General features: G+C 46.1%; 1 protein-coding gene across 4 annotated transcripts in view; it reads left to right on the top strand.

Moving 5' to 3' along the window:
* ARHGEF28 (Rho guanine nucleotide exchange factor 28) overlaps positions 1-23,551 on the top strand; it is a 1,591,074-nt gene that overhangs the window by 566,706 nt on the left and 1,000,817 nt on the right. For all 4 annotated transcript variants that reach the window (XM_069627491.1, XM_069627492.1, XM_069627490.1 and 1 more), the window contains exon 5: positions 23,035-23,313. In XM_069627491.1, coding sequence (XP_069483592.1) covers positions 23,035-23,313 — 279 coding nt within the window. The remainder of the gene's footprint in view (positions 1-23,034; positions 23,314-23,551) is intronic.

Below are 23,551 nucleotides of genomic sequence, written 5' to 3'. Positions count from 1 at the left end.
AAGCTCTGTTGAGCCTCTCATTATAGTGGCATCTATACAACACTGGCCCCTTTCCCCCAATAATCTTAGTAGTGGGTGCCAGTTCACCACACACAGCGAGGATCCTAAGGAGACATGCAGCCGATAATGAGAATGATCCCGACCTGTGCGAGTACCCACCACAACTCTAGGGAAGGCTTGCCATTCAGGGACGAACCGACACGACCTGGCATCATTTTATCATCTGCTGCATGGTTCATATGGGCACATTTCAGATATTGAAATCAAAATCAGTGCACTAGGTTTCAGGGTGTCACAAGGCTAACATTGCTTCCTACAGGGTATGACTCAATAGTTCACCAATCACATTAGTATATCCCTCAATAGTTCACCGCCTAAATAACCAAATGAATAAGCACTTTAATATATCCCTCAATAAAAAGGTGAAAATAGAGAGGATCACGCTGGCCTCCTCTTGGTTCTGGTTCTTTGATACGGTTGATCACACTCTTCTTATTTCTTCTCTTTCCATTTCCGAGATTTCTAGTTCTGTTCTTCAATTGTTTCATTCTTATCCTTCCCAGCGATCCTACTATGTGTCCTGGACGGGACACACCTCCTCGATACTTCTTCTTCTTTATGATGTCCCTAAAGGGTCTGTTCATGGCCCTCTCTTTTTCTCTCTCTATACTGCCCCTCTTTCTGCTCTTAATTGTCCCTTCAATCTTACCCTTCATCTGTATGCAGATGATAATCATTTTCCTCTTTTGATGCCTACTTACATTGATGCCGTCATCCACTGTCTCTGTGTTTCTGCTGTCCAGAATTGGACGTCCTCTAATTTTCTTCACCTCAATCCTTCAAAGACTGAAGTCTTATTCTTCCCTGCACCTGCTATATCTTCGACTGCCCCCCCTCCCTTTGTTCCCACCCGCTACTTATCTGCCTTTCACTTCTTCTGCACGCAATCTGGGTGTCATCTTCGACCCCTCCTTTCTTTTTCTTTACATATCTCTTCCACTGCTCGCTCTTGTCGTTATGCACTCTTTAATATTCACCATGCACGCCCCTATCTCTCATTTCATGCTACTAAGCTTCTTCTTTTTTGTTTGGTTTTCTCCTGTACTGACTCCTGTTCTTCTCTACTTCTTGGTCTTCCTGCTTCACGTTGTAGAGTGGCAGATATACACGCCACCTCTAGAGCCCGCCCCCTCACCTCAGTCATACTCGAAGAACAGTTAAGTGTGCTGCTGACTTCCCTCAATCCTCTGGCGTCAGTTCCCACCCACTTACGTGGGTCGCTGCTGGCACAGCAGGGTATTCTTTTTCTTTTTTTTTCTTTACATAAATCTTTCTTGCCCCATGCAACCCTCGCCACCGCCGACCCCCATTTCCATGACTAAGAGGAGCAGGAGACATCCGCTCCCATTAGTCACATTAATGGGGGTCAGCATTTTTTACTGTGCAAAGGCACTGTTTTAGTCCCGGGTGACATTTTAGAGTCGCAGTAAATGTATAGCTCCAGAGAAGATCCCTTGGCTCAGTGCCTTAACGATGAGAGATGGTAGGCTAATTGACCAAAGTGGGCAGTGGTCTGATGTTGTTCCCCGCACTTGTGTTTCATTTTGCTCCTGTGCTGCTAACGAGCCGAATGTCCAAGGTTGGAAGAGAATGCCAACCAATGATAAGTGACTATGAAGCTGTGTCCCATACATTGCTTCAGGAGCCAATCCGTTGCTGTTATTCTGCTATTAATCTGTATTATACATAGTAAGAGGTAGTTCAAGGTGTGCTTATCTGATAGGGTTGAGAAAATTATATTACTAACACATAAACAAAATATAAGCATACATGTTCCCTTAACCAATCCCTCCTTTCGTTTTACTGTTTGTCATGTAGGATGATGTCACAGCTGATGCACATCAAAGTATAAGCCTTTGTATAATCAAAACATATTCGGGAGTGTGTGAGCTGCAATCTGTTTGTTCACCAGGTTTCTCTACTTTATTTGAGCTGATGATAAATTAGTACTTTGCCATATTCCCGGGGTCTGTCCGGTCATTTGAGTCTGAGATCAGTTATTGGTAATTCCATCTGGCACTTGGAACGCTCCAGGTGCTGCTGCACAACGTCTTTATCCTCTTCGTTCTGTCTATAAATCCTCGGTCCGTCTTCTTTTTTCTCCGGCTCCTAGTTCCTCCATTACACCATCTTTACTTTCAATATCACTTTTCCCTTTTAAATCTTGTCCTCTTTATCATTTTCTCTCAATTGTCTTTAAGTGTTTTCAAGGCCTGGCTCCTCATTACCTCTCCTCGCTGGTTTCATTCTATTCTCCTACTAAGTCTCTCTGTTCCCAGAACCAGTTTCTTCTCATTGTTCCAAAGCCCCCATGTGCATCGTCTTGTTTCCGTTCCATCACACTTCTCGTGCCCAAGCACTGGAACGCTCCCCCTTTTTCTCTACGCTCTTCTTCTACTCTACATTTTCCAGATTAATCTTAAAACCTATCTTCTGTCCCTTCTCTCAAATTATTGAATTACTGGTCTCTCCCCTTCCTCTGTTTTAATTGGTCTGAATTGCTCATTTATTGTACCGTTGTTTTAAATTTGTTTGTATTATCACTTTTGGCGAAGAGAGCTTTACAAATTCAATAAAATATCAAGTCTGAGGGATCCTGTAGCAACATCTAAGCCCTTGCTGATAGTTTAAAAAACTGGTAACGGATGCCTGCCTACAACTGTATTGACTAGTGATTTACCAACAGTTTGTTTGTTATCGCACAAGAAAATGGGGGTAGTTAGTGTCGCATTGAAATCTTTAGGCCCAGGCACAGCCATGCAGTAAGCTCCATTGCATGACAGCATGCAAACTAATCATGCAAGCTTTACAATTGTTATGGCAGAGGGCTGTTAATAACACAAGGACATAGAGGCTTTATCTTAAAGTGTCATGCTTTCATATTGTATGATAGCAAGTGTCTAGGCTTTACCTCACTTTGGAAGGATTACAGTCTCTGAGTATGATCTTTCTGCTCTTCACTCCTTTCTTGATTATCCTTCCCAGGTGCACATGCGTTAGGTTTCTTAGTACTTTCCTTTTAAAAAATGTTCAACCCCCTCTCATGTTCTTTAAGGCATCTTAGTGACTTTGTCGGGCTCTAAGTGCTTTGTCAACCTTCTCATCTCCACTCTGAGCTTCTAAGCGTCATTCAGACTACTTAGTGGCCCTACCAGGCTCTGAACACTTTTCAAAGCTTCTCAATGGCCCTCTCATGTGCTAGGTGTCTCAGACCCCTTAGCACTCCCCTCAGTCTCAAAGCGCTTTTTAATACTTCCCAGCACTCCTGCCATGCGCTGGGGATCTTTCAGACTTCATCCCTCTCAGATTCTAGGCACTTGGTCAAGTTTCTCATTGCCCCCCTCACAATCCAGACATGGGGCCTCATTATAAGTTTGCTGGGACCGTAGTTCCCGGACCGGCAAACTGCGAGTTGTGCTCGAGGGTACCTTTCTGCCTGCCAGGTCAGACCTGGCGGGCTGAGCGGCACCCGCGAGCACAGCATGTCGGATGTACCGGCGCTGTTAAAAACTGTGCCGTTGCATCCGACCTCCCCATTCCCATTTAGCCCTATGGTGCCGAATGGGAATGGTGAGCATCTTTTTTCCTGGCATCCGCAGACGGGCACTTACCGGGTCCGGCGGGGCCAGAATGCCCTGGTAATTGCCCATTCTCGGGCACCGGAAATATTTGAAAGTTGGGCGGCAGCCTGCCGGTTTTACCGGCAAGGCTACCGCCAAACTTCGAATGGGGCCCATGGTCTGCTTTCAGGCCCCTGCCACGTGACCAGGTAAGGTCAGGTTACACGGGCTAGTCAGCCATCTTGGAATTTGTCCGTTATTCTCTGTTTGTGGATGACACCATATGGAGCTGATATATGTTGGAGAGAGTATATCAATGTAACACACTCAAATATGTAAGTCACAATTTTATTTTCTACATTTTGTTTCTTTGGCGGAACATCTCATTAAATCTGCCCTCCCCTGTCAATCACTCTCTTTCTAAACCTGCCGCCTGGACCTGCGTCTTTTATTTAAGCAAGAGCCCCTGGAAATGTATGTGTGTGTTTTCTTAACACCTTTGTAGACGCATTCGGATGCCAAGTCACTCAATCTGCCTGTTGGGACTATGCCTAGAAAAAGAGCCAAAATATGCAAATACACAGAACACCGCCATGCACAGACACCTCAGGATGTATACACCCATGCAATCATAGGATTGCGCACCTACAAACACACAGTCTCTGACAAGACGCCCCTGACGACATGATAGTATCTGCTGGCGCATGGAACGTATTTTAATTTCCTGAACAAATAAGAGTGGGACCACTCAAACGTCACGCTAGCACTGTTCATTGTTACTTAGAAAGCACCAGGGAACGATCTCCGGGACGCAAACCCTTGGAGCTTACTCTGAACTTCTGTAACCTCTGGGAACTTCCTGTGCCTCGAGATGGGCACTGCACGAGAGCACTGCAGTGACCTTAGCACGCGTGCAGACTGAAGCGCTCAACATCACCAATACACAATCCCCGAGTTCAACCACTGCGCCCAACACGCGCACATTTCCCTTCACTTTGGCATTTACTCTCACATAAGGCAGAAATGAAAGTATCCCTAGCCACAGACTCTACATTTGCTGCAAATGGATACTTCCCAGAACCCATTTGACAGAAATGAGAACTAACCTGACAAACCTCTGTGTTGTGCGCAGGCCCGTTTCTTGGCCCGGGCGAGGCGGGCAGCTGCCCGGGGCGCAATAGCCCAGAGGGCACAGTTGCCCCGGTCCCTGGAGCCTCTGGAGGGGATGAAATTCCCAAGTTTGTGGGTGGTGATTTGCTGTGGTGAAGGTTCCGCAGGTCAGGTGCTGGCGCTGCCCCTTCCGACTGTAATGTCACGTAGTACAGAAGTACTACGTGACATTACAGAAGTCAGAGGCTCCCTCTGACCACTTTCGCACCACTTGGGGTGGGTTGGTGGGCATAAGTACAACAATGAAAACACTTCAGGTCCCCATGCAGCTAAGGACAGCCCCTCCCATCACAATGCCGTCAGGAAGCTGCTAATGGTGGGCCATTAGACACTAAATGGTTTCATGCTGGCATTGTGATGGGAGGGGAGGTGCAGTGGGCTGTGGGGAGTGGGCGTGCCTTGCAGGGACGCACCATGGGCCCCAACACAGTACAAACGCAGACCCATTTGGGCCCATGGTGCATCCCTGCAAGCTCAGAAAATTGCCAAAATAATAGTTTAAAGCGGTACTATTTCTTTCATGCTGCTTCTTTTCCAAACTATATATCAATTACACTTTAAACCACTTCCATGGCACTTGTGATGAGTAACTTCATTATGCTGATAATAGTTTTGACCAGTGTTGCTGAGTAAATATTCTTTAAACCACAACCCAGTTTATTTATTAATGCAATGTTTGTCGGGTACATGGACACGGATAATTTATGTATTTATGCAATGTTTGTCGGATACCTGTATCCAACAAACATTGCATAAACAAATATACAGGTACCCGACAAACAGTGCATGAATAAATAAATAATCCGGTTCCATGTCTCCTTATAACAAGTCAACAGTCAGACTTTACTGTATCAAAGCATACACTTGATTCCCATTCAAAGAATTTTAAAGTGATTGTTTATTGGGTTCAGGTGTCTTCTTGTCATTGCCCTTTTGGGTTAGGTTGCCTCCAAACCCCCTTCAGCATCTTGTGTTCTTTGTTGGTTGTATATGCTGCATCCTGTGCCAAATTCATGGTCTCTTGGTGTGCCCAGTCCTCATTATCTGCAGCCTAAGTGGGACTAGGGCATACAATTGTCTAGGGCACCAATGAAAAAGTGGCCCGCCATTGCAAATGCCAATTCCGTCCTTGTGTGACGGACTGTGTGACTTTGGGTAGGAGTCCCTTAACGGTGTAGTGTGGGAGTGGCGTGTGGGATGCGGTGGGAGTGGCGCGTGGGGTGTGGTGGGAGTGGCACATGAGGTGCAGTGGGAGTGGCGTGCGGGGTGCAGTGAGAGTAACGCGCGGGATGGGGTTTTGGGGGGTGGGGGGCTCTGTCCTAGTGTTTCGCCCTGGGCACCAAATGGACTAGAAACTGCCCTGGTTGTGTGTTACAGTGAGTGCGAAAAGATGGTCAGCACGTGATTCAGCTGAATTTTTTTCATACGCCTGGATGATGTTTCAGGGTGCCAATTGCAGGTGGCTGATACTGGGCTATGTAGTGGCACCTGGCTATTTGGGCTCAAGGCAATATCTATGTAGAAAAACAAGCCTAATCTATACTTGTTTTCATGTGCTTTGGCGCCCAGATACCTCCGGGTTTGGCGCGTATTACAAATCAATAAAGAAACATACATACAAAAGAAATAAAATATCTTGCAAACCCAGTAGCCCCAATGGATAGAATTAGACACCATTAACCAGGTCCAGGATGCCAGTGAACTGGATCCACTGATAAACGACTTATAACTGGTCCCTTGGCGTTGGCGGATACATCACATTATTAGAGAGCTGGTGGCCCGCCTCAGGCTCAGCCTGCCGTGCCGCTGTAGCTCCCGATGCTCAGTTGTGTTGGGTGATTTTGACAGGCGGGAGGGTGCACCCATCAACCCATGGGCGCAGACTGTTTGGACATCATGGGATTCAATGAGTTAGTACTAGCCCAACACAGCAGCATAGTCACACTCATGACCCAACACTTTCTTGGAGTGTACCTCAAAATGTTATTAGCTTTTTCACAATTCATTGGACAAATTATACGGTGAGCCGGAAAAGAGATGAGAGGTCCCACACCCTCTCTCTAATGGCGCACAGAGGCTCTGAGTCTGGCCTGTGAGACTATTCAAGGCCAATTAGTTTGAGAGCCTTTAAGGCCCATACCTCCCTTTCGCCTCAGTCAGTGTCCTCGAGGCCAGTCAGGGGTACTACAGACAGCTGTAAAACGAAATTGCTCCTACAAAAGAGTCTAAGCAATCCACAGTATTCTCATGAGATTGGCCACTTGCTTGTGGAATTGCGATAGAACGAGTGCTGTAAGAGCCAGCAGGTTGCTGACTGAAAGGCCTTGAGGACTTATCTCTGGGCTATAATTGCAGAATCTTTAGGAAAATGCAATCCTATGTTGCCTGGGGAATTATCACTCCAGTAATTGTCCTCTGTCGGATGGTACACATGCGTACCCATCTAGATTGTGTGAGTATCAAGGTTGCTCTGACCTCAGCGACCGCAGGAAATGTCATGGATCCTTTGAGGAACAGATTGAGTCAATGTGTGTCGGCACTAGCTCTGCATTCACCCTGAACATCAACCTCTTCTCCAAAGAATCATGACTACATGAAACCCTGCCTTCCCCTCTGAAGACGGAGACGTGCCTACTGGTGTGAATTGTACTGCATGTGAACTGGCTTCCTTTGTGAGACCTTTGAAACATCAGTAGCCTGGCTGGCAGAGATCTGCAGCATGCTTCCTTCCATTGGAGTTATGTCATCACCAGGTCACCCTCCTGGCGCTGCCTATTAGGGGAATGCACAAGGTGAAAGCCATTAGCCGTGGAGACCTGATAAGTGTCATTACAATCTGAAGAGCCAGGCTTTCAGTCTACGTCTTTACAGCAGATGAGTGTCAGTAAGTCTCAGGTGAACTGGGCGATAACCCCCGAGAGAGACACCCTTCAAAGTCAAAGCTCTGCCACCTGTCCAATTGAGTGGGAAAGATGGTGGTGTTTATATCCTATGTTTCACTGAGCGGAGAGATCTTGAGGGAACACGTGGGTCGATTATGCCTCCATTAGAAATGGGCTCTTGCCTATTACTGATCATTAAACAAGGGCCAGGTGCTTTAACATGGCCCGCTACTGTATTGACAACAAATGCAATGTGTGTTTAATTGGGTAATGCTGCCTCGGGGAGGCTTGAGTTAGTAGCTTTGCTGCCACATTTTGAAGGTGCTGCAGCCGCTTTACTTTGTCCTTTCAGCCCAACCTCTAAGTTCCACTGGCATACTGCAGACTTATTTGTACCAAGGCCAACCTTGCCTCTGTTCAGGATAGTAGGCCCAGATAAGGGAAAAGGCCCTTAGATCTGAGTTGAAAAAAGGCAATTTTGAATGGTGTGAGCAATAGAACAGGTACAGATGCCAAGACTTCCACATAGGTAGGGGTTTAGGGACATGGGATGAAAGATGCATGCCGAAGAGATAATGCGTCATGGGTCATGGTGAAGGATGCAATTCCCGCCAGTAATATTTCATTAATTAACAAAATTATACTCCAACGGATTGGAAGTATAGGCAGAGCAGCTAAAGTTGTGGTGGATTGGTTTGATTCCTTCCTACAAGACAGAACTCAACAGGTGGCCCTGGGAGCCTTCCTCTCAGAGTTAATACAACTGAGATGTGGAGTCCCCCAAGGCTCAGCGATTTCACCTCTGATTTTCAACCTATATATTCGACCACTGTTGGACATCCTGAGGAAACATGGTCTACGTTTCCACTCTTATGCCGACGATACGCAGATATATGTGGAGACAGATAATCTGCCGGAGGCATTTGAAAGGATAGACCGGTGTATGCAAGATGTCAAAAAATGGATGGCTTGCAACCAGTTACAGCTCAATGCAGCCAAAACGGAGGTAATCCTGTTCAGATCAGAGAACAAAAACAGAGAGGAAGGAAGCCACATAACTCCACAGATCTTAGGTGAAAACATCCCGTTCTCTAGGAAAGTAAATAATCTTGGTTGCATCTGGCAAGAAAACTTGGCCAGTGAAGCACAAGTTGGGGCAAAAATAAAAGCAGTATATTACGCCCTGCGCTTGCTTGGGAACGTACTTCCTTTTTTAACACCCCAAGATCAGCCAGTGGTGGTGGGAGCCTTGGTAAATGCCCATCTTGACTATTGTAACAGTCTCATGACAGGGATTCCTATGAAACAAATGTCAAGACTACAAAAGGCCCAGAATGCGGCAGTGAGGTTAACTGCCCACCTGGGCAAAAGAGATGACGTTTCTACATCTCGGAAAGCATTCCACAGGCTGATGGTGGAGGACCGTATTAAATTCAAGGTGGCGTGTCTGGTTTATAAATGTTACCACAAACTCGCACCCAGATACCTGAACACGAGAATCCACCAGTATTACCCTACCAGAGACCTCCGTTCAGGAGACAAACTCCTGCTATGTGTCCCTCGGACAAAATACACCTCTAAAGGAGACAGGAGGTTCTCCGTGTTCGGCCCCAAGCTGTGGAATCAGCTGCCTTTTGGCATTCATTCATGCACTACACTGGCAACGTTCAGAAAGGAATTAAAAACATTCCTATTCAAATGAACTTAAGTAACGATGGTGACCGTAAGCCTCCACAGCTAAACCTATAACATATAGTTAACATCTGCGCCCGAATGCAGTTGCTTGCTTGGTGCGCGTAAGAAATGATTCCAAATCAAAATCAAATCAATCTTAGCTGAGAGGGTGCTACGACAACTCCTCCTCATCCAATCATTCTGATCCAGTAGAGCTGAGGAAAAGGTTCCGGTTCAACCTCTCCTAAAAATAATGGACCTTGATGTTACTATTCTCATCAACTATTGTCCCACTTCCAATCATCGCTACCTCTAAGGGAACCTTTTTGGAGAGAGCAGTCTTTTTCAAGCTGGAAAAATGGTTGCACGAGTTTGGCTTATTCTATGTGTAATTCACAATCTGGCTTTGCAGTGGGTCAGAAAACAAAGTATTACCTGGGATGCTTGGTGGATGATGGCTGGGGACAGGGTATGTATCCCAGCCCCTGTGTTGCTGGGCTGTTCCGTGGCCTTTGCCTCCATTGATCAGGGTAGGATGGTGACTCCCCTCAGGTTTTACAGAACTGTCATTAAATGGATTTCCACTTTCCAATGGGGCAGGGCCTAACAGGTTTCCTTGCCTCGCTGATGGATGCTGTCCCATATGGGGTTCAACGAGGATCAGCCCCGGGGATCGACACCCAATACTGCTGTCAAACCACAAAAAATGCCCTCTATTTGCGTGGCTGAAAAACCTATTTCACTGAAGCTGCCATTTGAATGGCGAGAATCTGGCCGACACTGAGCCCAGGAAGGCAAAGATGAGCATTGTGGGTCGCGAGAGACACCAACAATGGCGTTGGGCAATGAGTCAATAGTTAATACAATGGCCCCTCTCCATGTGCCTCGGGTGAATCCTGCGTTACTGTGAGTAGAGCTGGCTTCAGTAGTCCAGGGCGTTTGCTTCTATACTGGGACACGGAGAGGCTTGCACCCGCTCCTGTCATATATGGATGTGGAATGATGAAAACATGCCGGAATGGCAACCAATCAGATAAGCATGCATAGTTGCCTTATGAAGCCAGTAAACATGGGCAAACAAAATGACAGGATCTCGTGGGAGTCGTTGCCTAATGACATGATCCCTTTGGGGAGCTTCTAGGGGGATCAGCATACAAAAAAGGTGACTACAGCTTCAGCTGGAGGTTAGTGCTTAATGACATGCACCTTTTGGGGGCTTGTCATTAAGCAGCTGGAGATCCTCCAAGAAATGAATCAAGACTGGGTCTGCCTTTGCCTCCCTGTTTCTCCTGCCTCTAATCCTCCATACCCTCTTACCCCGTGTCCTTCTAAATGTACCCTTCATACTCCATCCTCATATCTGCATCCGTATTACTGCGCCATTGCTTCACAACTAGATATACATTATATAAACCGCGGCACGTACGCCACCCAAACAACGCATCTTCTTGGCTACGGAAATGTGCGGCGTGCAGAGGCCACCTTGGCCTAACACGTAAATTACAGCTGTTGCTCCAACGGTGTGATGTTTTGAAGCAGGTTACCCTCATGGAGCATGATCTGCCCTGGTTACCGGTTGTTTTTTGTTTTAGAAACAAGACGGGCAGTATGGCCTTCAGACCTTTGCAGGGCATTTGGGCATCATAGTTGCAGTACATCTGAGGAGAGGTTCACAGAAGAGAAAGCCTTGCAAAGCTGCCGGCCTCACAACCAGGGACTACTTGCTTCTTGAATACGGACCCAGTCGTATGCAATGATCTGACACCAACACTGTCCCTGTTCTGGATCAGTGGTAAGGAACATTTGAATGAGCTTTGCTTTTTGCTCAGAAAAAGATGCAATTGTCTACAGCCTCTGAATGAGTAAACCACTCCACACTTTGGAGGAATCTCATAGATTACAAGTTTACTCAAAGACGTCCAAGCTCCACCTTCATAACACCACCTTCATAACAGCCCCATGGCTCAGGGTTGTACTGCTCTCTGTCTGGAAAATCTATACTAACCTTTAAAGCAGAACGGCCAATTTGCCACTCTCCTTTTCAATATATATGTGGCAGACCTGGCATTAACTTTAAGTAAGATAAGTTGTTTTTATCCCAAACTGGTGTTCACACCCCTTTCTGTCCCATCATATGCAAATGACAGAGGGCATCTGGATATAGCCCCAGATCTGTGTTGTAGTTACCTGCTCTCTGCCTATCACATACTCATTCTCTGTGTGTACCCCGCCGGTTGAGGGGTGTGGTGGCACACACTGGGGGAGCATCCTACGTGTCGACGTCCTGCCGATTGCCTTTTTGCGTGAGATCTTTCACCCAGCTGCCTCCACACCTATAATGAGAGCCCCATTAGTCTTGCTGAGATAGTTGTATTCGATCCCGTAGCACTGTGTCAAGATGAAAGATCTACCAAATAATCACAGAAATACAAAAAGGTGATGCACTTTGGGAAGATCAATGAGAACATCAACTTGTCAAGGGGAGTGAAGGAATAATTGTATAATTGGTTACTTATAACACCCTTAATACCGAAGAGGTTCCTAAGCGCGGATTCAAACCTGTATTGCTCTGCGTCGTCTTGCGAGGAGGTTGTCACTGAGCTATACTACCTGTGCAAATTGGAATGCACCATGGATTATGTATGGTAGGATTCAGAGCAGCACCTATACTCATTACTAGTTGGTAAGAAACTGAATACCGGGTAATTATTGTCTGTGTTGGTCATGTTTAAGGCCAAGCATGGCGGCATATAGCTCATTGTGTTTGTGTGAATGGATCTGTCCCGCAAGAGGGCTCCTCCTCGTTCATCATGTGAGTGTTGTCCATAAGGTAAAATGGATAGGTCCAAGATGGGGGAGGGAGCAGCATTTTTGCATCGCTGCTCGGTTGAAAGAGGGGAACCCTGCACCAAATGGTCCGGTTGCAGCTTGCTGCTACTGCCACTAATTCCAGGACCCTGCAATCATATCAGTGTTTTTGCAAGTGTATCTATATTTGAGAGTTCTGCTATCCTCGCACAGATTAGAAATGGCGTCACGCTGAATGTGAATCATGGAGTTCTATCTCATTCGCTTGTACCGTGTTAGCCAAGGGCTGAATAGAATGTTGATCCAGCAGAAAACAACGAGTCGGTACCTTAATTCGGCTAACAAAGTCATTTATTTTGCATATTTGCAAGCTTTCCTGCAATGTCTGCACTTCCTCAGGAGTTCTCGGAGAGACTATTATTATTTACTATTATTTTAGAGCAATTCAGCCAGTCCAAATTGATTGCTTCTTTTGGTACCGGGACCTATTCCGCTGGCGTCAGATATGGTACACTGTAACGATAAGCAACTAATCACTGTTCTAGTGGTTCCACATTTGCTGTACCTGCAATGTAGTCACACACAAGAATTCCCAGATCCTGTGTACCTATTGTTTATTTCTTGATTTATTCATCAGTATCAGGTTATATTTTGTAATATTCCATTGATTAATTTTGTGTGATGCAAAGCGTCCTGTGCAAAATATCCAGTCCTTATATCCAACAACGTTTTGGCTACAATAAACCCTTCCTCTGGCGGATTGGGACACTACTGGTATTGAATTCAGAATGGAACTCCTTTCCCGATCTTTCCCGCTGCTTCTCTATGTGGTAGGAGAGAATTAAACAGAATTTACTCATCAGCAGATTTAAGTTAGGTTTAAAGAAATTGTCAAAACCGCTCGTAAAATCTCTATTATAAAAATGCGTTGAGTTAATCAGCACTTAAGACTATAGCCAAAGAGGATGTAAAGGACTCTTGGTCTTCTTCTTTCTGGCCTGCTTCTCTGGGTGCACCTCCCATTCCGGTGACAGTGGTGAAAACTTGGGGGTTTACCTTTCTACGTCACTTTCTATGGCGGCACAGGTGAGTGCAGTGTGCCAGTCTGGCCATTTTCTGTTGCGGTTTCTCCGTAATATCTTGCCCTTTCTTCCTGCTCGACTGCGTCCATCTGTGGTGGCCGCATTGGTTTATAGCAGGATTGATTATTGCAATGCTCTTTTTTTGACCGAGCCATTTGGCTTGATCCACCGGCTGCAATTGCTTCAGAATTTAGCTGCTCCTGTTGCTACTGCAAACTCATATGGCGTTCAGATCAGCCCGGTATTGCGCCACTTGCACTGGCTCCCAGTGCAGCAGCGGATCACTTTTAAATCTCTATGTATTGTTCATCGGGCGGTCTATCAGGTTGGACCAGAAGTCCTTCAGGCTAAGTTTCAGCCTTACATTCCCAATCACACTCTCCGCTCTAGTAGCGATAAAAAAGGTTTTGCCTTCAGAGGGTGGGTGGCAGGGCCTCCTCTGTAGTGGCTGGTAAGCTGCGGAACAATCTTCCTCTTCAACTTAAGTTTACTGAGAATCACTTAACCTTCAGTCGCCTACTTAAAACTATTCTTTTTTGCTGATTCTCCCCTGCTTGTTTGTGGCTTTGCTATGTACTTCCCCGCGCTAAGATGCCTTTGGGTGGATGTGCGCTTTATAAGTTTACCTAACATAACATTAAGTGTGGTCTAGCCAACATTTCCTAGCTGGAATATTCGACCCTCAAATGCGCAGATGATTTTCACAATTTCATTTTAATGCTGGAACCTCAAGAAATACGAGGAGCTTGGAAAAATCCCTAGGAAGGATCTTCTCTGCAGATAACGTAGCCAGAATCTCGAAACCCTAAAACATTTGATTTTTTTTTTCTATTGTTTAACAGCTGAACACTGTGTATGATGGGTGACTAAATATGATAGTGGTTCACATGACTCCCCCGTGGAACATGTTACCTTCTGTGGTGAAAACTTCAGTATCTATGAAGCTGATGGCTGCTGATATAAGCGTGAGACATCGCGGGCAATGAAGGCTATTGAATCCCTACTCTGTTATTATACCAGGCTGTGCTGTTGCCCTTATATAATGGGACCTCTGCCATTTGCATGGCCTCCCAGGGCCCCGCATGTTAGGGAGAATTCTCTCTTTAGGCTGAATTTCCTAACCTAGTGAGTCCCCCAGCAGCTTTGCTGGATTTCTGGAGTTTGTTTTTTTCTCCTGCCAAGAGTGAGACTCTTTTTCTCCCACTCTTGGACAAGATTCATGGTGTTCCTTTGACTGTTAATGTGTTTTATGGGCTATGGGGTCCTTTACTCCATAGGGTCTCATGTGTTTTTACTATGTTACACCGCACCCTCCGTGCAGTAACACAGGGGTGTCATAGTGACACCCCACCATAGACTCCATACCCTAGGACTGACTACTGTCTCCCAGGGCATGTAAAGTCATCATTGGCTTTACTAGTCCCAAATTATTAACAGAAACCAGTACAAACCATCATATTGTGGACGTACTGGTCGGAGCAATTCGATTGCCCCGGGATCTGTTAGTCGAGGGGGCATGTCTCCGTCCCCCCTGATCGAGTTTTGGCTGGTGGCAGTGGAAACTACTTTTTATATTCGACCGCGAATATTTCCCTATGGGATTGTCCCATTGTTCGAGGCTACCAACTTTAATTATTTAATTCTCATAGCCTCGAACATACCGCCGGTTTATTTAATTAATATTAATTCGCCGGTTGGTATTTTTTTGCCAGGACTCGATTCTAAAATGGCGTTTGTGTTCTCTTCTGTGACTCCAACCCAAGTCGAGCCCTTTGTTCCACTTTTTGGCGGGCTTCTCCACAGAAGCCTCCAAAAGTGGTGCCACTCTGTCTGGGTACCACAGGGGGTGTGGGAGGGGGTTTAGGCACCCTGTACTGAGTTACCTTGGTAACTCAAGTCGCACTCTTGTATGATTGGCCCAAGTGGTGAGCTGGCCGGCTCACCACGTAGCATATTTGATTGACAGCTAGGCTGAGTGAATGGGGGTATGCTGCATAAAAGCAGGGCTTTGGGGACTGGAACTTCAGAAGTCGCCACAGGACCTGAGAATCCGAAGAGGGAGAAGCTGAGCCGACCTACCACGACGACACCACCGGTGGAGCCCTGCGGAACCGACTCACCACTTCCCGACGACAGAGAAGATCTCCCGGCTGAAGAGGCTTCTTCCCCTGACTGGTGGGCACAACCAGTTTACCTTCTTTCCTTCACACCCCAGAACGGTTTGTGGTCAAACTGCCCATGCCAAGCACCCCGGCGGCCGGATAGCCACTCACTACTGAACCGCGAATCAACGGACCGCTCCTTGTACCTGAGAAACTCTGCAGCTGGTTTCTTCCCTGGCAGTGCAACGGACTCCTGTCTTCCTTCACGACGAGATCCTCTCTTCCTACGGACGAAGCACCGACTTGCATCCGTTGCCAGGAACAACTGCCCCCGCTGGAGTGTTCTCACCACTTTAAGGTACCGTGTTCGCCAGGCCTCCCTTTCTAAAGATTGCTACAAGGTAATAATAACCCCTTAACCTTCTGGACTGGGCTGGCCACCTTGACCCTCTAACTGGTCCCTTTCTTTGGTCCAACTCCTTTTTGAACCGTTACAAGACTTTTTGTGCACTGCAACCGTGTGACCTTGGACACATTTAGTTTTGATCCTCTTAAAGCGGATCCGGCCTACTGACTCTGAATTCACGGTGTTACTTTGCCTTCCTCTCTTGTTGTGTTCGTGAAAAAGTGTTGGGATCTGTTTCAATTTATTCTCTGCTTTTCTCTCCCTTTTAAAAAACAACTATTAGAGTGCCATCTACGTTAAGCGCTCACCGCTGTCTGAAAATAAGTGGGGCTTTACTTAAGACTTGTCTAATATTCTTTTAAGGGAGTGTATATCTTTTAGTGACCGTGTTTTTGAATGGCTTACTATTAGTGCCTGTGTGTTTTTCTAGATGTGGTTTTAAATAAATAATTATATCTCTTTTACACCAAGCCCTAGTCAGTGTTTACTTGTTCTATTGTGTTCTCTTGACCTATTTTGAATACTCTGTATACTGCCTAACTCTTCTTGAGGGAAGTCTGAGTGCCCAGCCACAGCTACCAAGTGAATCTGTGTGGTACAGACTGCTACCAAGTGGGTTTACTGCCAAACACCTGTAGTCTTAAATCTTTTGCAGTGGTCCCAGAGGGAACTGCACAGGGTTCTGCCTAACACTGGTGTACAGCGGTGGGATTTGTATTGAGTATACACTTTAGAGTGCTTGTTGAACACTTTAGGACAACTAACCACAGAGCTTAGCACTAAAAAGCTGATTTTCTAACTATGTCTGCTATGGAGAGTTATACCCTAGAATCATTGTCTGCCAAAACTGCTGATTGCTTAAAAGTATTGTGTAGACATAAGAATCTCTCTGAGAAGGGCAAGAAAATGGAACTTCTAGAAAGATTGTTAGATAACCAAAGTCTGGGTGGTACAGAGGAATCTACCCCCCCCCCAGCAAATATAGAAAACAGTGATGGTATTGATCTGAATCAAAGTCTTGATAATGAGTCAGAAGAGGAAAGTGAACCTAATGAAGTTAGCCACTCTGAGCCTCTGTCTGCCTTACCTACTGGGCCTATACCAGGTCCTACATGTAACCCTGCTTATTTTGAACTTGAAAAAATGAAGCTCGAATTAGAGTACAAACGTTTTATTGCTCAATCTGACAGAAACCAAGAGCTAGAGTTCAGAAGAATGAATGCCCAGGCTGAGCAGAAGCAAGCTGAGTTAAGACTCAGAGAAATAGAGCTTAATCATGAACTAGAAATGAAAAGGTTGTCTGTGGAAAATGCTTCTCTCACCTCTGGTTCTTCTAGGAGTTCCAGTCCCAAAAGACCCTGGATGCCTAAGGAATTAGTGGGTATGTATGAACCTAGATTGGATGTGTTGGATTGGTTGAAAATGTTTGAGTATAATGATGGGCTCCAGGACATCACAGGGAATGAGTTACTTCCCTGGTTGTTCTCTAGGCTTCCCCATGTTGCAACTGATGTGGTAATGGAGTTGGGGGAGGTGGATAAGAAGGATTATGAATGTGTGAAACTAGCTTTGATAGCTCGATTTGGGAAGACCCCTTCCCAGTACCTTAAGAGGTTTAGGACCCTCAAAAAGAATGATGGTAACCCTTGGGCTACCTGGGTGAGTGAGTGTTTGAAAAACTTAGAGGGATGGATTAAGGGTTACAAGGTGAACACTTATGAGGGAATGAGAAATCTTGTAATGTTGGAGTCAATTTATGATGCCTGCTCTCCTGAGCTCAGACAGCACTTGGCTGATTCAGAGGAATTAGATTCCAGGAAGCGAGCTAAGGCTGCTGACTTGTGGGTTGCCAACAGGGCCACTCACAAGGATTCAGGGGTCAGTCAGAAAAAGGATGAGGGAAAGCAGCCACCAAAAGGAAACCAAGAGACTTCTAATACCTCCCATACCAAAGAGGGCCACAAACAACAAAATAACCAGGGTAAGCCCCAGGGTAAACCGAATCAGGCTAGTGTACCTTCTGGTCAACAACCAGAAGGAGGTCAGAAGAAGCCACCCTTTCAGAGAGCATTTGGACAATGCTATATCTGTAAGGCTACTGACCATATCAAAGGGGATCCCAGATGCAAGGGTAAACCTGCAGGGATCAGCACAGTCCCCTTAGCCTTCACTCCTGAGGATGAAGTACAGATGGCTAGTGCTCACTTTGAAGCTTTTGCTGAAGAACCCTTGGGTCTTCAAGCAACTGTGTCTGTAGAGTCCATGGATCTGGTTAAGTCCCAGAATAGGGTTGTGTATAACTCCCTACCTGCAAACTCTAAAGTGTATTATATGGACAGTGTTCTTGTCAATGGCCAGGATACTCCTGCCAGGAGAGACACTGGGGCCAGCAGAACAGTAGTGGATGAAAGCCCCTTTCAACCTGAGGATGTGGCAAAAGCACCCAAAGGTCCCACTAAGATGTCTGGAGGCCCTGTCCAAATGGTTCCTATTCTACCAGCCCTCATTCAGTGTAACAGCATGACAGTGAGGATCCCTGTCAGTGTGCAGACTGAGGTGTCTGGGAAAGTCCTGTTGGGGAATGACCTGAGAACTCTAGGAGTAGTGTCACATACCCCCAGGCCTCCCAGTATGGAGAACCAGAACCTAACCAAATTGGCTAGAGAGGCCACCTTAAGGAGCCACTCTAAGCCTGTGGGAACCTCTACTGGGAACCCCACTACAAGCCCTGGCGTTGGTAAATTGACCTCTGACCCAGACACATTTCAGGCTAACATGTTAGGGAAATGGGAGCCCCAACCAAGCTCCTTCATTGTTCCCCCAGTTATAGAGTGTGTGACTCCCCCTGCTTCTGAGGAAGAGGTGGATAGACCTACTGGAACCCTAACTAGGCCTAAGAGAACTGGTAATTCTCAGTGCTGGTGGAAAACCAGAAAAGAAAAGTCTAAGGCCAAAAACCTTCAGACTGTTGCACCTTCCACAGAAGACTCCAACCCAATTCCTAGTCTTAAGGGGGAAACTCCTAAAGTAGGTAAAGGTAGATCTAAGAGGAAGGAGAAGCATGTACCTTGCTTATCTCCATCCCCTCCAACCAAGAGGCCTAATACCCAACCTTCTCCCAACAGAGAGGTGGTGAGGACCTCTGGAGGCCCCTCTAGATCTAAGGGAATCCCTTATAAGGACCCCTTCAAAAAGCCCAACACAGGTTCAGAAGTTGTAACAACTTCTGAGGGACTGGTCAACCAGATCCCCTATAACTTTAAAAAGACTGATGTTCCTCAAAGGGTTTGTAGGTCATATAGCTTACAAAGGAAAACCTTTGATTTGACCATAGGACATAGGTCAAGGTGTCACCACCAAAATGCTGATGGTCTCTGTAGGATGTATGTCATCGACTAGAGGTATGAGATTCATCCAGGAGTGGATTAAATCCTCCTATCCCTTCGTCTGGGGGGGGGGAGGCGAGTGTTAGGGAGAATTCTCTCTTTAGGCTGAATTTCCTAACCTAGTGAGTCCCCCAGCAGCTTTGCTGGATTTCTGGTGTTTGTTTTTTCTCCTGCCAAGAGTGAGACTCTTTTTCTCCCACTCTTGGACATGATTTATGGTGTTCCTTTGACTGTTAATGTGTTTTATGGGCTATGGGGTCCTTTACTCCATAGGGTCTCATGTGTTTTTACTATGTGTGTTACACCGCATCCTCCGTGCAGTAACACAGGGGTGTCATAGTGACACCTCACCATAGACTCCATACCCTGGGACTGACTACTGTCTCCCAGGGCATGTAAACTCACCATTGGCTTTACTAGTCCCAAATTATTAACAGAAACCAGTACAAACCATCATATTGTGGACGTACTGGTCGGAGCAATTCGATTGCCCCGGGGTCTGTTAGTCGAGGGGGCACGACTCCGTGCCCCCTGATCGTGTTTTGGCTGGTGGCAGTGGAAACTACTTTTTATATTCGACCGCGAATATTTCCCTATGGGATTTTCCCATTGTTCGAGGCTACCAACTTTAATTATTTAATTCTCATAGCCTCGAACATACCGCCGGTTTATTTAATTAATATTAATTCGCCGGTTGGTATTTTTTGCCAGGACTCGATTCTAAAATGGCGTTTGTGTTCTCTTCTGTGACTCCAACCCAAGTCGAGCCCTTTGTTCCACTTTTTGGCGGGCTTCTGCACAGAAGCCTCCAAAAGTGGTGCCACTCTGTCTGGGTACCACAGTGGGTGTGGGAGGGGGTTTAGGCACCCTGGACTGAGTTACCTTGGTAACTCAAGTCGCACTCTTGTGTGATTGGCCCAAGTGGTGAGCAGGCCGGCTCACCACTTAGCATGTTTCATTGACAGCTAGGCTGAGTGAATGGGGGTATGCTGCATAAAAGCAGGGCTTTGGGGACTGGAACTTCAGAAGTCGCCACAGGACCTGAGAATCCGAAGAGGGAGAAGCTGAGCCGACCTACCACGACAACACCACCGGTGGATCCCTGCGGAACCGACTCACCACTTCCCGACGACAGAGAAGATCTCCCAGCTGGAGAGGCTTCTTCCCCTGACTGGTGGGCACAACCAGTTTACCTTCTTTTCTTCGCACCCCAGACCGGTTTGTGGTCGAACTGCCCATGCCACGCACCCCGGCGGCCGGATAGCCACTCACCACTGAACCGCGAATCAACGGACCGCTCCTTGTACCTGAGAAACTCTGCGGCTAGTTTCTTCCCTGGCAGTGCAACGGTCTCCTGTCGTCCTCCACGACGAGATCCTCTCTTCCCCCAGAAGAAGCACCGACTTGCATCCGCTGCCAGGAACAACTGCCCCCGCTGGAGTGTTCTCACCACTTTAAGGTACCGTGTCCGCCAGGCCTCCCTTTCTAAAGATTGCTACAAGGTAATAATAACCCCTTAACCTTCTGGACTGGGCTGGCCGCCTTGACCCTCTAACTGGTCCCTTTCTTTGGTCCAACTCCTTTTTGAACCGTTACAAGACTTTTTGTGCACTGCAACCGTGTGACCTTGGACACATTTCGTTTTGATCCTCTTAAAGCGGATCCGGCCTACTGACTCTGAATTCACGGTTATACTTTGCCTTCCTCTCTTGTTGTGTTCGTGAAAAAGTGTTGGGATCTGTTTCAATTTATTCTCTGCTTTTCTCTCCCTTTTAAAAAACAAACTATTAGAGTGCCATCTACGTTAAGCGCTCAACGCTGTCTGAAAATAAGTGGGGCTTTACTTAAGACTTGTCTAATATTCTTTTAAGGGAGTGTATATCTTTTAGTGACCGTGTTTTTGAATGGCTTACTATTAGTGCCTGTGTGTTTTTCTAGATGTGGTTTTAAATAAATAATTATATCTCTTTTACACCAAGCCCTGGTCAGTGTTTACTTGTTCTATTGTGTTCTCTTGACCTATTGTGAATACTGTGTATACTGCCTAACTCTTCTTGAGGGAAGTCTGAGTGCTCAGCCACAGCTACCAAGTGAATCTGTGTGGTACAGACTGCTGCCAAGTGGGTTTACTGCCAAACACCTGTAGTCTTAAATCTTTTGCAGTGGTCCCAGAGGGAACTGCACAGGTTTCTGCCTAACACCGCAAAATAGGGGTTGGGCTGCAGTTGATGGGATGAGAATTTGGATTGGTAACAATTGTCCGGCAACCAAATCGGGTGCATGCGCGCATGCCATGTACATTGAGATTGCGGTGAATGGAGTGTGTCTGTGTTATGGGGTTGTGGCGGTATGTGCTGAGGGTAATGGCGGGGAGTTTACTTGGTAGTAAGCATTGGCTTTGGGTTGGCCACGGAACTCTGTTGCAGTGGCCTTCCTTCTACCTAACCCCCCCCCCCCCACACTCGGAAAGGCCTGAGCAAGAAGGTGCATCTTTGGCATGTTTGTACTGTAGCATTACTATACTGGTGGACAGCTATGCGAGTAAAGCGTAAGTCTCTTGCACGAGATCAGCCTACATTAGGCAGGTTCAAATCCTGCCACAAGGCCAGCTCAGACTTTCCGCCTTCTGAGGTTGATGAATCAACAAATATTCAAAATGGGGTCTGAATAACATCCGTTTTTACAGTGCTTAGAGGTTGATGGGGTTTGACATGAAGCGCTTAGTAAGGACACAATATTGTTTCATATTATTATTAACCCCTTAAGTGCCAAGGACGAGTATGCTCGTCCTTTGTGCATAGACTTGCTAGCCTGGATCATTTCTGAGATGTAGACTATATCAGGGGTCAAGTCCTAAAAATTAAAGTGGGGGGACTCATCAACCAATGCAATGGGATGTGACGTCGCCAAAAAATTGCATATCAAGGTGAAATAGGCACATTTCATTAAATTGTCTTTGCATAACCACTCAAATGACACAGGACGATTGGCATTTGCCTTCCATAAAATCAATAAACACAGAAAACCAAGAGAGGCTATGTTCTTCTAATAGTGTTTTTGAAAGGTGTGCATGTTTTAAACTCCAAGAACCAATACAAATGTTTACCCTGGGACTTTCAGTACCGAAATGTGACATTTTACCTTAAGTTGTTTGTTAGTTTTAATCAGGTTATATAGTGCAGTGGTGAAGTGTCCGGCCTGCAAACCTGACTGTGGTTCAATCACTGTATAAATAATAATAAATAATGCATACATTCAAAGAGGACATTCAATTCTTCTCATTTTAGCTGGGGGGGACTGAGTTCAACCTCTGAAAAAGAAATGGGTGGATTCCGTCCCCCCGCGTGTACCCTCGACTTGAGCCCAGGACTATATTTACATATATATACATATATAGATAACATGTAACATGTCAATTAAGAATGTACTTTTTCAACCTATGTTAGGTTGTTAAATGGCATGATTTCATTGTATCCGTTGAATGAATTGTAGATACTGTTTATATGGATGTATAAAATACACATAGATGTTAATAGAAATATTTATGTATCCCAATGTTAACTGTACCTTGTTCTGTGGCCCCTATGCATTCGAGTGTAGTTAAAAGTTACAAGTTACGTTTGTGATATTTAAAGAAAAACAACATTATAAATGATAATGTCCAGTCTGGCACTGACGCATCTGCTGTACGTGCAAGGGTAACTGCACATTGAGTTTTTTCAACTGTGAGTCTGAATTTATCCTCATGGGAAATGATCCTGGCTCTCCGTGTACAAAAGTCCATCACCACTTGTAGAACACAATTAGGCCTTGTTTACTGACAATTGGAATTTTTCGCACACATGCATTTTGCTTCTGTTGAAACCTCTCGCATGTTAAGTGAGCACTCTGTATTTTATTGCAGGCCACGGTTCCCAGGAAACCGTATCCGCCACAGTCTGCATGTACACAATGGGGTATTCACCGGTGACAGTGGGCTGCGGCTCTGTCACCTATGCACAGGACACCGCCTGCATGCTGTCCAATTACCTGGTTGGCCACGCTGGTCTCTTGGACTCCGAGAGCCACCGTACGGTGCTGGATCGCTTCGGCCTGACAGAGCAGGCTCTCCGCGCGATTGACCGTCAGGTGATGCTAGCCATGTCTTACACGGACCTCCCAGCGCCATGGAACAGCGGAGAAGGTAACGTTTACTTTTCCCAAATTCTTTTAACATTTGCTCAGAATCTCAGATCCGATGCAGCAAATCTGTAGTCCCTGTTTTGTGCTTCGGAGCGAGCTGAGGGAGAGACGGCAAGACAGAAGCCAGTTTCTGAGTTAGGAGCTCTTTGAACTGTGTTCCCATGCAGACTATGTTCATTACAAAATATCCGTATTATTTCTGGTAAATCTTGAGAATTAATTATTGTTTTTGCATTTCC

Source organism: Ambystoma mexicanum, chromosome 6p (assembly GCF_040938575.1).
Source record: "Ambystoma mexicanum isolate Mex_15411 chromosome 6p, UKY_AmexF1_1, whole genome shotgun sequence".
NCBI lineage: Eukaryota > Metazoa > Chordata > Amphibia > Caudata > Ambystomatidae > Ambystoma > Ambystoma mexicanum.
The sequence above is the reverse complement of the archived record's forward strand: the minus strand, read 5'-3'. Positions and strand labels throughout refer to the sequence as shown.